Source organism: Sorex fumeus, unplaced genomic scaffold, assembly GCF_029834395.1.
Source record: "Sorex fumeus unplaced genomic scaffold, SorFum_2.1 ptg000037l, whole genome shotgun sequence".
Taxonomy (NCBI): domain Eukaryota; kingdom Metazoa; phylum Chordata; class Mammalia; order Eulipotyphla; family Soricidae; genus Sorex; species Sorex fumeus.
The window spans coordinates 74,509,732-74,526,528 of record NW_026606094.1 but is presented as its reverse complement, the minus strand read 5'-3'; the positions used below and the strand labels follow the sequence as shown (position 1 = coordinate 74,526,528).

The following is a 16,797-nucleotide window of genomic DNA, read 5'->3' as shown; positions in this document are numbered from 1 at the left end:
GCAGGGACCTTAGGAACACTGATGCTGGAATTGGTGTTGAAACACTGTATACCTGAAACAATTCTATTATGAACAGGTTTGTAAATCCTAGTGTCTTAATTAAAAAAAAATAGAATAAAATAACCCCAGGCATATTATGTATGGTATGATGAGTGTAGTCAGTAAAATTATACTTTAGCAAATCTGAATGTTCCTTAAGATAACAGCAACTTTTTCCAGAAGGAGGGAGCCACATTTCCAGCTCTGGGAGGCTGCTGCAGCTGATGCTCAAGAGACTAGCTGGCGCAATGGGTCAAACCCAGGCCTCTTGCGTGCCAAATCCTGTGCTCAGTCTCTTGGACTCAAAGATAATAACTCCTGAAAGCTCCCTTTTCAAAGAGGGAAATAATACGTGTAACTTTCTAAGGTGACAGCTGGTAACCAGATTTACCCTGCAGACCATTTCACAATGTACACAATGAATCATCAGGCTGTAAAACCAAAACTAAAGTACTGTGTCAATTATATATCCTTTAAAAATAAAACAACCTCTCTTTTACAGCAGCAGTACTTCCTTGAAAGTTTCTACCTTATTTGACCATTCTCTGGTTTGACTCTACCTTTGATAAGGGAAGGGGAGAGAGAGAAGAACCACTATGTTCGAAGCATCATCACATGTCAGGATTTCCTCTTGGAAGCAAACAGAGAGCTGGGAGAAATGTGAGTGCTTCCAACAATGCCTTTAGTAAGAAATATGAACAGACAAGCAGTTTTCAACTGCTTTTCTGAAGCTGGGAGCCTTTTTATTACCTATTTGATAAGATCCTCAAAGACAGCCATAATACCATCAAAACTATGACTTTCTTTCTGTCTAGGCATTCAGTAAATCAACCATTTAATCAGTCTTCAGAGGATGCACTTACTTTGGATTTATTTCTGTGAGTGCTGGATGCCTGTTGCTGTTCCATACCCTGTAGTTGTGTGTGTTCTTCCATGCTGTAACAAAGGTTGTGCCATAGTCCGATAATATCTTCTCATTATCTGTCAAGTAAATATTTGAAAGTTGAGCTGGACTGTATAGCCTGTCACGGATGTGAAGGTAACCACCAAAAGGGGTAAAGGAATGGTTTGGCCTCCACACCCCAAACCACCCTGCTAAGGGAGAGAGAGCCTATGAAATGTCAGGAAACTTAGGTCTAGTTTCAGAAATCCTGTTAAGAAGCTAGGTGGGGGGCTGGAGCAATAGCACAGCTGGTAGGGCATTTGCCTTGCACAAGGCTGATCCAGGTTCGATTCCCAGCATCCCATATAGTCACCCGAGCACTGCCAGGAGTAATTCCTGAGTGTATGAGCCAGGAGTAACCTTGTGCAACACTGAGTGTGACCACCCCCCAAACAAAAACCAACCAACCAAACAAACAAACAAAAAAATGAAGTTAGGTGGCTTTTGGCAAAAGTCACAATCTCTCAAAAGTTCAGCTTTTCTAAATGGTAAATTAGAGGATTGAGCCAGATGTTTTCTAAAGTTCCTTACAACTCCAAGTATTTCCAAGTTTCTCCTTATCAAGGAGAGGAGGCATCACGTTACTTATTAAACAAAAACTATCAGTTGAACAGTGAGTAAAAGTATTGAAAGGAGCAGGTAAACAGGTAAATTTTTACAAATTCCACTTTTCTATGAAAATGACAAATAATGAACATATTAATTGATTCTATTACTATTTCTTTTTTTTGCTTTTTTTGGGGGGGGTGGTGTCACACCTGGCAATGCACAGGGGTTGCTCCTGACTCTGCACTCAGGAATTACTCCTGGCAGTGCACAGGGGACCATATGGGATGCTGGGAATCGAACTCGGGTCAGCCACGTGCAAGGCAAATGCCCTATCTGCTGTGCTATTGCTCCAGCCCCTATTTATTTAGTTTTTGAGGCCATACCTGGCTATACTCAGGGTTTATTCCTGGCTCTACACTCAGGGGACACTCCTGGGGACCATATGGGATGCCAAAGATATAATCTCAGTCAACCGCATGTGCAAGGCAAATGCCCTACCCTCTGTACTATCTCTCCAGTCCCTCACGGGTAAACTTTAATGTATGATATTTATCCTACTTGGAAGAATGAAACTTTTTGGAAAGTTGATTCAAATGATTATTGTTTCTCTATATTATTTATATCTTCCTTGCTCTTAAGGTGAAATATGTGCCTTTTGTTGCCAGAAAAAGAAAAGAAGTCAAATGTTTCCACATGCAGCAAAGGAAGTTCTATTAAGAACCTATTTCTTGGGCCTGGAAGAAAAGCAATGAAGACATTTGCCTTGTATGTGGCCAACCCAGGTTGGATCCCAGGCATCCTATATGATTACCTGAGTACCGCCAGGAATGATTTCTGAGTGTTGAGCCCAAAAGTCAACAAGAAAAAAAGAGAACATACTTCTTAAGGAGTTCATTGGGCTGAATTCCCTCTTTTGCCCTGGCTAATAGTATGCTCCTGAGTCAGACTACCTGGGTCTAAATCCTAGGTCAGTCTCTCACCAGATGGATGAACAAGCCTATAATTAGACACTCAGACCAATGGAAAAGAAAGCTGAGAAATAAAACAAAACATAAACATTTAAGTTATGATGAAGGAACCAAAAATTTATAATGAAGAAGAAAGTTTTGTCAACAAATGGTGTTGAAAAAAAAGGAGAGCTACATGCAAAAGAATGCAACAAAATTACTATTTCATACCAGACACAAAAATGAACTCAAATTGCACTATAGATTTGTGTATTAAGACCTGAGAGCAAAAAAATTCATATAAGAAATCATAAGAGAAACACTCTAATGGCAAGGGAAACAAAGCAAGAATGAAGTAATGGGAAGTCATCAAAATACAAAGTTTTAAACAGTCAAAGAAATTACTACAAAAACAAAAAGGTAGCCTAGAAACTGGGAGACTCAGCTGACAAGACTAGATATTTCAACAAGAGGTTGAGAATTTAATGAAAAAAAAAAAAAACACTCAACACAATAACAACAAAAATAGTAGGCAACCTTAATATAAATGGGCCAAAGACCTTAAGACACTTCTTCAAAGACGACATACAACAAATGAATCTCTGAAGAGAGCAGCATGCTGCAGAGATGTCTCCCCACCCCATACCAGGCTGATTTTACCAAGGCACCTCGGAGGGGGGGCATGTCCCTCCACCTACTCCAAATGAACCCTGGCAGCTGCAAACCTCCAGAACCCAATTGCTGCCACACTCAAAGCCAATCTTCACAGACCTGTCCTGAACCCCCCCCCCCCCCCATATGAGAATGAAACCACTGAAAAACCCAGGTATGTAGGACTTGTGACTGAAAACTCCAGGCCTCAAGGAGCCAGTAATGGCTTTCCCCTTCCCATCTCCCCACCCTTCCGAGATCCTGATTGCCATGCCCACGAACTGCTTCTGGGTGCCATTTTAGCGCATTAACGGCCATGATCGAGAGACTCGCAAATGAATCTCAGAACAGCGCAGCTCATTGCAGAGATGTCTCCGGACCTCAATTATTTAAAATTTTAGAATTCCAGGAGTACCTGGCCGCTTTTGCAGCCATGCGACATCTCATGCTATTCATAAACCTAGGATAAAGATGGTTACCGGAAGGGAAAAGGAAAGGTATGGAAAATGACAGTGTGTCATTCTGACAGTGATGGCTCTAGGATTTTCAGTGGTGGGTGTTGCGACACTGACTCTTACAGAGGTGGGGCAGTGACTCTTACTTGCAGGGCAGCAAGGTGTCTTCTTTACATGACAAGGCCCTGGGCTTGATTCCCTGAGTGTGCATGGGAACACGTACAAACATACATGCATATGCACACACACAGACACACCTCCCACCAAGCTGAAAACTACAGATCTGTTTTTTAGCTTTCATCTGTAAGTGAAGAATACAACTGGAGTCTGGGCTGTTTTCTCCCACACCTTCCCTTCCCTTTGCTGTTCTGTGATGACTGGGAGATGGCATATATTTGGTTGCGGTCCTAGAACTTGCTGATGGCTGCCACTTAGTTGGGGTCCCTGCACATATTTAATGATGGTGCAGCAGAAACTGTATTGCCAGTCATCCAGTGTGCTGAGTATCCACAATGAAAAAGATCATTGCAGAATTTCATTTTTTGTCTTTATTATATTTTCATGAAAGGAGATGTTTTTATTTTATTTTGTATTTTCTGGTTTTGGGGCCACACCTGGTGGTGCTTGGAGGCTATTGTATTTTGGTGTGGCGCTGGGGATCACTCCTGGCAGTGTCAGTGAGATCACATTTGCCATGTGGAGAGATGCCAAGAATCAAACTTCCAGCGTCACATCTGTAAGGCAGGCATTCTACCACTGAGCCACCTCCCTGGGCTTGAAGTCTGAACTTAAAACTCCAAATATTCTGTATGAAGAACCGACCTGGAAGATCGTAGCAAGGAGGAGGGGGGAAAAAAAAATCCACTGACACAATGGTGTGACATATCTAAGGTCAATAAGGGACTATATGCTAGAAATGGCTAAGATGGTAAAGTCAAGTTATGGGTACTTCACAATTAGAAGCACTGGAAAACTGCGGTAAAGAAAACTGAAAAATTTCAACACTTTTAACAACTCAACAGAATATTTGCCAGTGACCCAGTGTGCTGAGTATCTACAATGAAAAAGATCATTGCAGAATTTCATTTTTTGTCTTCATTATATTTTCACAAAAGGAGATGTTTTTATTTTGTATTTTCTGGTTTTGGGGCCACACCTGGTGGTGCTTAGAGGCTAGTTCCAGCTCTGTTGCATATCTCCCAACAGTGCATAGGGGACCCTGGGGTACTGGGGACTGAACCAGTCAGGCAAACGCAAGGCAAGTGCCTTCATCTTTGAGTGAGATGGTTTTAATTTAGGAGAAATTCTAAGCTTATCTCTCCCCTTTTAAGCTTTCAACAGAAATAAATTTTTTTAGAATGGGGCATATATTTGAAGGTTTAGCCACTCAGAAAGTGATTTCCTAGGATTTCTATTTTTTCCTTTTATATAGCTGAAAGATGTAAACCGTGTCAACAAATTTCTACATTGACAACTGAGAACATCACACAGCTAGAAAGTGAGGAAGTAGCTGCATGCTCTTACCTAACTGCACCGTGGCAGCCAGCAGTGCATGGATGTAGATTGCAAACTGGGCTCGGATCCATTCATCACCTCCCTCCCAGCCAGTGCCATCCAAGAAGACATCATCACGGTTCTCGGTCACATGCCGCACTAAGTAATCTGCAAACCTTAGGTCTGCAGTGGTGGGGTTCAGCAGCTTCCTGAGGTCTGGATCATGGATCTGGACCAGAGCATCTTCTACCTAGAAGGTAGTCAGGTACAAGTTAGAGTTTGGCAGAACTCTCACAGAAATGCACCCATGCCACAATCAACCACGACTACTGGGAAGTCAGATCTGGACAAGCAACAACATTTTCAGATGATGAATCGAAGAGACAAGCTTGTACACTACAGGCTTTTTTTTACTGAAAAATTCTCATTTTTTTAGAAAGCATATGTAAACTTTTTCATTTTGAATGTAAAACAAGTATTTTGGAAAATGTAAAAATCAGTATCAAAATCATCTTAATTACATGACTAGAAATGAATATAGTTCAATATTTTTCCATTTGAGAGTGAAATTTGTAAAATATTTTTATTAAGTAATATTGGATACACAAAATATGTGAGTTATAGGCAAGTTTTGAAGTATAATTAAAAATACTCATGAACCCCTATCAACTAACTTCAGAACTAGAATGTTACAAAAAAAATACTCAAGCATGTTTCAACCACTTTGGAAAACAGTATTGAGATTTCTCAGAAAGGTGGTAATAAAGCTTCTATTTTTTTTTTTGTGTGTGTGTTTTGGGTCACACCCGGCGGTGCACAGGGGTTACTCCTGGAATCACTCCTGGCAGTGCTCAGGGGACCATGTGAGATGCTGGGAACAGAACCCAGGTCGGCCCCATGCAAGGCAAATACCCTACCCGCTGTGCTATCGATAAAGCTTCTATAAAGCAATTCCACTTCTTGGTATCTAATTCCAAGATACAAACACATGAATTCAAAAAGAACATATGCACACCATTATTCACTGCAGCACTTAGTACAACAATTAGGATATGACAGTATAATATCTAGGATATGGAGTCAACCCAGGTGTGTGTATCAACCTAGGTGTTATATACACACTACATCTTTATGTGGTGTATATATATATACAATGAAATACTATGCAGCTGCAAGGAATGATAAAATCATGCAATTTGCTGCAACACGGATGGAAATGATAGATATCAAGTTAAGTGAAGTAAGTTAGAAGAAGGACAAATACTGGATTATTTCATTTATCTGTGGTTTATAGGTAACAGGAGAGGAAATACAAGATATCAAAGGTGGGGGACGGGGGAACCTATATTATCCTTGACCCTACATTATAGAAATGGGGAGGAGAAGGAAGGGAAAAAACCCAGGTGTGTGCATGGGGACAAAGGGTGGGGAGAGGCTGTGGAGGAGTAAGAAGAGGCAAATGAAAGGCAACAGGGGTCTCGGGCACATGAGTGGAGTAGAGGTGGTGTATAAGTATATATCTTAGCCACAGAGCCAACTACACTGTAAGCAGGAGACTCAAACCACAACCACCGAACTTAGAAATGTGCCTATTCAATAGGAATGAGGAGCAGAGGAACTGGGCTGTAGCAGGAAGCTTATTAGCAGAATGGGGAAGGGGGAGGGAAAGACAGGACAGTCTAGGAAAGGGCCCACCATGACAACGGTAGAGGGAAGTGGTCACTCTGGGCTAGAATGAGGTGCTGAAAGGAGGTAAAGTGACATGCATGATGCCCTATGAGTCCTGTAAACCAGTGCCTAAAATGGGGCAGGGGACGGGGGAGAAAAAAAGAAAAGGATAAAACCAGAGGCAGCTGGGAAGGCGGGAGGAAGGATGGGGACACTAGAAGAGGGGAGTGGACCCTTGTGAAGAGATGTGCTAGAACACTGTATGCTGGAAACTCAATCACGAATAACTTTGTAATTGTGTAATTGTGTATTGTGTAATCACGAATAAATTTGTAATTCACAGTGATTCGATTAAAACGTTTTTTTTTTAAAAATGTGCCATTCAGGAAGGAGGTGGGGCTGGAGTGATAGCACAGCAGTAGGGCGTTTGCCTTGCACGCAACCAACATGGTCGACCCAAGTTGAATTCCTCCGCCCCTCTCGGAGAGCCTGGCAAGCTACCGAGAGTATCTCGCCCGCAGGGTAGAGCCTGGCAAGCTACCCGTGATGTATTTGATATGCCAAACACAGTAACAACGAAGTCTCCAATGAAGATGTTACTGGGCCTGCTAGAGCAAAATCGATGAACAACGGGAGGACAGTGACTGTGACAGGAAGGAGGCTGGGGGGGTGGAAAAGAAATTGATATTGGTGGTGGGACTGGTGTTGGAACATTGTATGCTTGAAACTCCATTATGAACAACCTTGTAAATCATGGTACCTTAGTAAAAATAATTAAAAATTTTTAATTAAAAAAAATCCTTCAAAATTAAAAATACTGAAGTAACTGTGGTTCTCCCATCTCTTCCTTCCAGTCTTCCTCAAAATTGACCCTCAAAATTGATCTCTTAATACATATAGTTGTGAATCCAAGATTTTGTTGTAAACATTTTCCTAAGAAGGGCATTATGGTATTTTCTTATATAAACAACAAAAATCTCCGAGTGGCTAAAAAAGTTAATTTGGGAGGGAGGCCTCGCAAACTGGAGGGAAATGGACTCTGTTGGTGATTCCTAACCAAACAGGTTGATGGTTCAATATGGGGGCCCAAGGATGTAATGTGGCTTGGGCCTGTGGTGCCAGAGATCACCTGGGCAGTGCTGGGGGTTCCAGGATCACAGTGGCAGTGCTTGGTGACCATGTGGTGCTGGGACTCAAACTAAGGTCAGGTGCATGCGAGACATGTACCTTAATCCTCATAATACCACCTGCCCCATGAAAAAAGATTTTAAAAAAATTACTTACAACTGTATAAATGAATAAATGATTTTGATTTCTTACACACTATTAGGATGGCAAACATTATCTGTATTTTTCTTTCTCTTGATATCAGGCTAGAAGTATTTAAACAATAAACTTATTTCAGTTATGATATTATAGTTAGAACTATGTTGCTTGTGTTGTTCTCTTCTCTTTTTCTCTTTTTTTGGGCCCCACCCAGCAGCACTCAGAGCTTACTCCTGGCTCTGCACTCTGAGGTTACTCCCGGTGGGATGTGGGGACCATTTGGGAAGCCGGGATCAAAACCAGGTTGGTAGTGTGCAAGGTAAGCGTACTACCCACTGTACTATCACTCTAGCCTCTGAGTTAGTCTTGCCTCCCCTACTTTTCTAGAGTTTTGAGCTTTCTGTTCCTTAAGTCCATAGGTATAAAATACAGACAGTAACAATATCTATTTCACAGGCTGGGATGAGAACTAGATCAGTTAAAAGATGTACTGATGGTTTGCAGACTGCCTGGCACACAGGAAACAACTGTCACATGATCATCCAATTACTGTACCCTTCAACCTTTATTTACGGTGAGACCAGCACAGTTAAGGACACAGAATCGTTAGTACACCTACTTCCACAATGGCATCACTGAGATGTTTCTGTTGTCGAAAGAGGATGTTAGTAGCGCCAGCCACAAATCCCCGGACTGTGACATCAGAGAGAAGATGGTGCTGCTGCAGAGCCATGTAAGGCAAACACAAATATCCCTACAAATTAAAGAGCAAGAGAAAATATTACACAGTGAAACTCCTACCTTTCTCTCCAAGTACTCAAAGCTCACAGTGGAAAAAAGTGGCTAATAGTAGGAAAAATACCTCCCAATCTTCCCTCAACCTGAGCCATCCCTAATGCAGAGATAATACAGCAGGTAGGGTACTTGCGATGCACACAATTGACCCAGGTACAATCCCAGCATCCCATATTATCCCCTAGCACTGCTGGGCATAATAGGTCCTGAGTGCAGAGCCAAGAATAAGCCCTGAACACCCCGCTGGGTGTGACCCCAAACCATATCAAACAAAAAAATAAAACCCTAAACCCAAAACAACAGTAACAACAAAAACTGAATTATAGTTATCTGGATGCTGTTTTGTTTTCATCTTTATCAACGCATCTAGGCTGTGCCTTAACCTCAGAGGTAGTCATGAAATACTTAAGATGAGAGAAGACTTCCAAAAGGAACACTGGCTTAATAACTTGGTTTTACCCTTATTTTTAAGAATTTTCACTTGGTTTGTAAAAACCCCAGACAAGAGGCTGCAAAAATAAATCCACATGGGGCCGGAGTGATAGTACAGTGGGTGGGGCATTTGCCTTGCACACAGTCAACCCAGGTTCAATTCTCGGCATCCCATATGGTCACCTGAGCACAGCCAGGAGTAATTCCTTAGTGCAGAGCCAGGCAGGAGAGCACTGTTGGGTGTGACACCCCCCCCCAATTAATATAATAAATAAATAAATAAATTCTCATCTGTGCATCACAGATGCTTGGTACAGGTACTTGCCAGACCACCAGCTCTGGTGACTGAGAGCCCCACTCCTCATTCACAACCTCACAACCTTTCAGTCCGAACAACTGGGTCAAGGCTCATGGCTGATGCTTTGTGTCATGTATTTAGAAATAACAAACTTTCCAGCTCCCTCATTACCTGCTTCTAAGCACAGACACCAAAGTATTCATGACAAAATATTTATGTTGCAAGTTAGTAGGAAAAGAACATAATCACTCAGGTGAACATTTTAGAATTGATTCTGCTAATGTTCACTGTCAAGGAAATCACTGGTCAAGTCTATCAGCATGAAAACTAAGAAGTGTGTTTTCAAAAACCAGTTCAACGCTCTTAAAGGGACTGAAAATACAATCCTTAAAAAGTTATAATTGGGCCAGAGAGACAGTATAGCGGGTGGGGCACTTGCCTTGCAAACAACCATTATACATAAATTAGTGTGATACATCATATCAAAAAAGGAGAGAAAATTCATACAATCATATCAACTGGTGGAGCAAAAGCTGACAAAATTCAATATCCATTCATGATAAATAATCTTCAACAAAATAGGGATAGAAGGAACAGTCCTCAAGACAGTAAATGTAACAGTCAATTACAATGAACCTACAGTCAACATCATAATCAATGGCAAAAAACCTGAAAGCTTTCTCTCTGAGATCAGACACAAAGCAAGATGTCCTTTTTATTCCACTGCTATGCAATATAGTATAAAACTCCTTGTGACAAGAGGCACAAAAAAGAAATTGAGGGAACTATTTATAGATGAGATGATCATATACATGGAAGACTCTAAAGACTTCACTAAAAAACTTAGAAACAATAAAACAGTAAGACAGCAAGCTACAAAACCAACACACAAAAAATAGGCCACATTTCTATAAACAAAAAAAACTAGAAATTAAAAAAAAATCCTATTTATAAGTTTCCCAAAACATAAAATACCTAGAAATAACTTTAAAAACTTTAAAGGTCTGGACATCTGCACTTGTTTGTTCATTGCAACACTCTTTACAATAGCCAGAATATGGAAAAAACCTGAGTGCCCAGAACAGATGACTGGTTAAAGAAACTTTGGTACATTTACACAATGGAGTACTATGTAGCTGTTAGAAAAGATGAAGTCATGAAATTTACATACAAGTGGTACTACATGTTAAGTATGATGTTAAGCGAAATGACTCAGAAAGAGAGGAATAGACATAGAAAGATTGCATTCATCTGGGGAACATAAAGTAACAAAATAGGAGACTAACACCCAAGAATGGCCAAGATTAGTACCAGGAATTTTGCTCCATGGCCTGGAGGCCAGCCACACATGCTAGGGGAAAAGGCAGCTCAGATAGAGAAGGGAACACCAAATAAAGGGTATTAGGAGGATCCTCCCAGGATGGGAGAAGCATGCTGAAAGTAGACTATAGACCAAACATGATTGCCACTCAATGCCTCTTTTGCAAACCACAACACCCAAAAGGAGAGAGAGAACAAAGGGGAATGCCCTGCCACAGAGGCAGGATGGGATGGGGGGATGGGGGGTGGGAAGGATACTGGGATCAGTGGTGGTGAGAAATGGGCACTGGTGGAGGGATGGGTATTTGATCATTGTGTAATTGAAACCCAAGCACAAAAATTTGTAAGTCTACAACTGTACCTCATGGTGTCTCACTAATAAAAATTTTTAAAAAAATTAAAGGTCTGGCCCTTCCCAAAATAAATTAAAAACTTTTAAAAAATCAACTTTAGAACATTTAAAACATGATGTGAAAGACTTATACACTGCAAACCAAATCACCATAGAAAGAAAAAATAGAGGACATCAGGAAATGGAAAATATTCCAGGTTCATAGATTGTAAAAATTTACATTGTCAAAATGACTATCTTACCAAAAGCTTTATAGAGGTTCAATACAACTCCCATCAAAATTCCAATGACATCGTTCAAGAATTTTGAACAAACACTGCTAAAATTTGTATGGAATCACAAAACTTCCCAAATAGTTAAAACTATTCTGAATAAAAAGATGGAAGGCATCACATTTTCTGACTGTAAATTTTACTATAAAGTTAAAATAATGAAAAAGGTGTGGTACTAGAATAAAGACAGACTTTCAGAACAACCAAGACCAATTGAGTGCTTAGAGGACAGTAATCTGTGACAAATGAGGTGAGTACATTAAGTTTAGCAAGGAGAGCTTCAGCAAATGGTGCTGGGAAAACTGGATAACCAATGCAAAAAAAAAAAATTGAATTTGTATCTCTCACCATGTAGAAAAGTTAATCCAAAGTGTATTATAGATTAGGCTAAAATCCATATAATATACTGAGGAAAGCCTAGAACTCTCCAGATCATGAACTTCAGAAGTGTTTTCAATGACTTGACTCCACTGGTAAAGATAAAAACCAAATAAACAGACTACATCAAAATAAAATGTTTTTACATGGCAAAAGAAACTCAGGCTAAAATAAAAAGATATGGGGCCAAAGCAACAGTACAGTGGGTATTATGCTTGTCTTGCACATAGCAGACTGAAATTTGATCCCTGGCACTATATATGGTTCCCTAAGTTCAGCCAGGAGTGATCCCTGAGCAGAGTCAGGAATAAAGCCTGGGTACCACTGAGTGTGGCCCCAAAACCAAACTAAAAAAAGAACAGAGCTTCCATAAGACCCAGAAAACTTAATTCTTGGCACCTGCCTACCCAAACACAAGAACAGTATATGCACATCTCTGTTCATTGCAGCATTACGTACAATAGAAAGGGTATGGAAACAACTCAAATGTCCAAAATCAGATGCATGGATTAAAGAAGTTGTTTTGTGTGTATACACACACACACCTACACACGTATGTGTGAAATACAATGTACCCATAAGAAAAGATGAAATTTTTGCAGTTAGCTGCAAGTTGGAGGCAACTGGAAGATATCAGGTTAAGGGAAATAAGTGAGAAAGAGGACAAATACCAGATGCAGTCATGCACCTGTGTATGTACAAAGAGAAATAAAACAATGAATTAGACAGTATCAAATAATAACAACCCCCTGGCCTGAATTACAAAACTGGAAATACCAGGCAAGGGAGGGAGGAGGTAGAAGAGAATGAAGAGGTGAAATGGAAGCAACATAAGGACACTGGTTGGTTGATGGTGAGGTACAGTAATTAGGTATACCAAACCCACAGATAAAACACTATTATAAACATTTAACTGGGCTATTATAACTAAAAATACAATCCTGGGGCCAGAACTATTAACACAGCAGGTACAGCATTTGCCTCGCATGCAGGTGACCTGGGTTCAATTCCCCAATCCCCATCTTCCTATGTGGTCACTGGAGCCTACCAGGAGTAATTCCTGAGTGCAGAGCCAGGAATAAGGTTGAGTACCTGCTGATTGTGGCTCCCAAACAAACAAAAAACCCAAAACAAATAAACTAACCCAATTCTACTTTAGTTTAATCATAAAACCAATTAAGACAATTTCAGAATTACGTCCCCGCTCTACCCCCAGTAAACCACAAATAAACAAAGAAACAATTCTCTGTTAACCCACTGCACTGCACTGCCCTGTCCTCCCGTTGTTTATTGATTTGCTGGAGCGGGCCCAGTAATGTCTCCATTGTAAGACTTGTTACTGTTTTATGGCATATCAAATACGTCATGGGCAGCTTGCCAGACTTTGCCATGCGAGCGAGATACTCTCAGTAGCTTGTCAGGCTCTCAGAGAGGGGCAAAGGAATTGAACCCAGGTTGGCCTGGCTGGCTGCCTGCAAGACAAATGCCCCCCAGCCCCCCCACTGTGCTCTGTTAACCCACTCAGTAATAATCATCCAGGGGAACAATTCTTTTGAAAAATGAAGTCAGAATTACAGTGAAGAAATATTTTCAATACTACTCTTCTTTCTTTACAAAATTATGTTTTAATTTGTGTATAAAAAATAGTATTTAGAGGGAGCCAGAGTGACAGTATGATGGGTAGAGCTCTTGTCCTGCAGGCAGTCGAGCTGAGTTCTGATCCCTGCCACCATACGTGCTCCTTCAAGCCCTACCAGGTGTGATTCCCTAAGCACAGAAACAGTAGTAAGCACTGACCACAGCTGGGTGTGGCCCCAAAACAAAACAATAGCGTCTGGAGAAAAACAAGATTTTTGCTTTAATTTTTGGAAAGATGTTCCCATTTGTTATGGTAGACTGCAAGATTATAGATGGCAAAAATTTAGAAATCTGTATAGTTTCTGGTACACAGGAGAGCAATCAATATTTTGTAAGGAATAAAATTAAAAAATTTCCCAATTCCATTCTGAAAAGTAATTCACAAATGGGAATGTACAAAAAAGAAGTACTTTTTTTTTTTTTTTTTTTTTTGCTTTTTGGGTTACACCTGGCAATGCACAGGGGTTCCTCCTGGCTCTGCACTCAGGAATTACTCCTGGCGGTGCTCAGGGGAACATATGGGATGCTGGGAATTGAACCCGGGTTGGCTGCGTGCAAGGCAAATGCCCTACCCGCTGTGCTATCTCTCCAGCCCAGAAGTACTTTTTTTGAGTAGGAAAAAAAGCACCTCCACCCCAAACACACACACACACACACACACACACACACACACACACACACACACACACCACAGATGCATGCACGCACCCCAATGATAATGCTTCCAGAATCTTAATGTATTATTGACATTTAAAAACACAGGCCTTGGGTTTAATCTGAAAACAAACTGACAAATAAACAAACCAAAAAAAATAGAAAAACATACTGTAGCCTGTAAAATCCTGAATCAAGATATCCAACTAGATTATAATGTATTTAAGTTATTTTGAGAATTTCAAATATATTTCAAAGGTTTTTCATAGAAATATTTAAAAGCTAATTTTTAGGGAAAGCTAATCAAAAAACTCTGAGATACACAAATACATTTTAGCTGCCTGAACATTTGTTCCTTATAAAACTGTACTCTTTGGAATGGGAGGGCTTTTTAATTTTTTTGGTGGGTTATAGGTCACACCTGGTGATGCTCCCAACAGGGCTAGGAGGACCAAAGTGTTGGGGAGCAGACTGGGGGTCAGTTACATGCAGGCAAGCGCCTTAAATGCCATATTATTACCCTGGTTCAGGAATACTAATATTTTAATATTCTTTTCCAATCAGTTCCCTAAATGATGTCCTTGTAGCCTTATATCATGCAAACAGATGCCTCAGGACTATACATCTGGTCTGTATTTAGTTTGTAAGGAAGATGTTTTCAAGTTAAATTCCCAAAGAATGTTGTCAGCTTCTTTAAAGTCCTCAATTCTAAAGGATTCTAAATGACACTAAACTTTACCTTTGTGAAGATAGCCAGGGGCATGCCATACTGATCTTCTTCCAAACCAGAAATCAGTCCTGGTATGAGGACCACTTGGCCTGTATTAGCTTGAGGCTGTACTGTAATCGGAGGAGTGTCTGCAGGCACCGAGTCCTTTGGAAATGAGTTTGTCTGTTCTGACTCCTCCTGCTCTTTTTCTTTCAAGGTATGGTCCTCTAAGACATTAGGATCCAAGGTTTCCCAGTCACTTTCTGAAGACTCTGGGGATGGGCGTAAAGGGGGTTTCAAATATTGATTGGTATCCCTGGGTTCCTGTTCTTTGTTATTGTTGTTTTCCACTTGGAACAAGGATTCTTCCGTCGTGATGGCAACATCTCCACCGTGGTGTCCTATTGTGATTTTCTTGACAGTTCCCATGTTGGTATTTGAAATGCCAGGAGCAGACACAGAAACAAAATCATCTGCAGAGGGATTGCTTTCTTGAAGCCCAGCATCTTCAGACATACTCTTTCGAGGTCTGTACTGAGAACAGTCACTGAGACCATGCTCAATCATGCCTGAAACATGAAACAGCTTGATTTTAAAGTAAGCTCTTTATTATAAAACACAAAACTCAAAAATTGGTATGATAGTTAGAAAACAGCTTGATTTTTAATGGGTTGACAAATTACTGTATTTACTGTCCTACAAAGCAAAACTCTCCTATGAAAGTTTTAATAAGCCATGATTGCATGTTTTAACACACAAAATAAAAACCTTAGACAAAAGAGAAAACTAATGTAAAAAAAAAGTCGCAAATAAAAATAGAACTGCTAATCCCAATCAGTTTATCCTTAAGAAATTTTATCATTGAAAATTCCACTATAAAGCTAAGTATCAGTACTTAAAAGAAAGTAAGTATCAGTATTCCTCACCTGGAAAAAGGGATAACAAAGTCATGAGGGCACCCACCAATTTATTCACTGGAGAAATATAAAAGAGAACCTGAAATAGATTCAATCAAACTTAAATTAGACATCCTTGAGTTTATAACACTTAAAAAATGTCTGGGGAAGTTAGGAGGAAAACTCATTTTATTCAAGAATAACAGTGAAGAAATATAGAATCAGTGACAGAAACAAACCCTCCCCCCTGCCCCCCAAGCATCCACTATGACTCAAGTAAAAATTACCAATGGATACTAAAACTATAGCAAAAGGTTGTGCAGCCAGAGGACATTCAGGCAGTCTTAAACTTTGTACCCCAGAGATTATCTACTAATTTCAAAGGGGGAAAAAGGTACCTTCAAATGAAGAAATCTGGCAACCCCCACCTTAGCCAAAAAAGGTGGCTAATCAAATTTCATATCACCAAAAACAGCAGAAACATTTATGGGCTTCCTGATGTGATATGCTAAGCAGGAAACATTGCACCTTTATAGAATTCTCACCAAAAAAAGTGTGATGAGAAAGTAGCCACAAAGAAACACACAAATCCAATAGTATAATACAACTACTCTGAATTCTCTTTATTTTTTGTTGCAGTTGTTGGGGCAAGACCTGGTAGTAGAGTTTGGGGGCCATGCCCAGAGGTGTATGGAGTCATACAAGCAGGGGTTTAAATCAAGGATTTCACACAAGCAAAGCAAATACTCTACCACCGAGTTAAAAACCACAGTTCCATGTCAAGATTCTTCGAAACAAACAACCCCTCCCCATCCCCTACTAAAATCTCATGGGACTAAAAATCAAAACGAATCAGAAAAGAGCAAAGAGAGCTAATAAGATCCTTTTATCTAAAGATTCAAAAATAGCCAGTCAGAAAGGACAGGTCTACATCTGAGGAGACTTGAAAATTAACTGTATGTTAGATATCATTTATTGAATCAATGCTAAATTTCTTGAACATAAAATGCTAATTGGCTCAGTAGGATGATGCCTTTATTC

The 16,797-nt window shown here is 40.2% G+C and overlaps 1 protein-coding gene across 1 annotated transcript in view; it reads right to left on the bottom strand.

Moving 5' to 3' along the window:
• AVL9 (AVL9 cell migration associated) overlaps positions 1-16,797 on the bottom strand; it is a 72,135-nt gene that overhangs the window by 14,479 nt on the left and 40,859 nt on the right. Inside the window, exons 9-13 of the mRNA XM_056118263.1 lie at positions 15,787-15,856; positions 14,891-15,429; positions 8,632-8,766; positions 5,109-5,328; positions 903-1,020 (exon numbers count right to left, since the gene is read on the bottom strand). Coding sequence (XP_055974238.1) covers positions 903-1,020; positions 5,109-5,328; positions 8,632-8,766; positions 14,891-15,429; positions 15,787-15,856 — 1,082 coding nt within the window. The remainder of the gene's footprint in view (positions 1-902; positions 1,021-5,108; positions 5,329-8,631; positions 8,767-14,890; positions 15,430-15,786; positions 15,857-16,797) is intronic.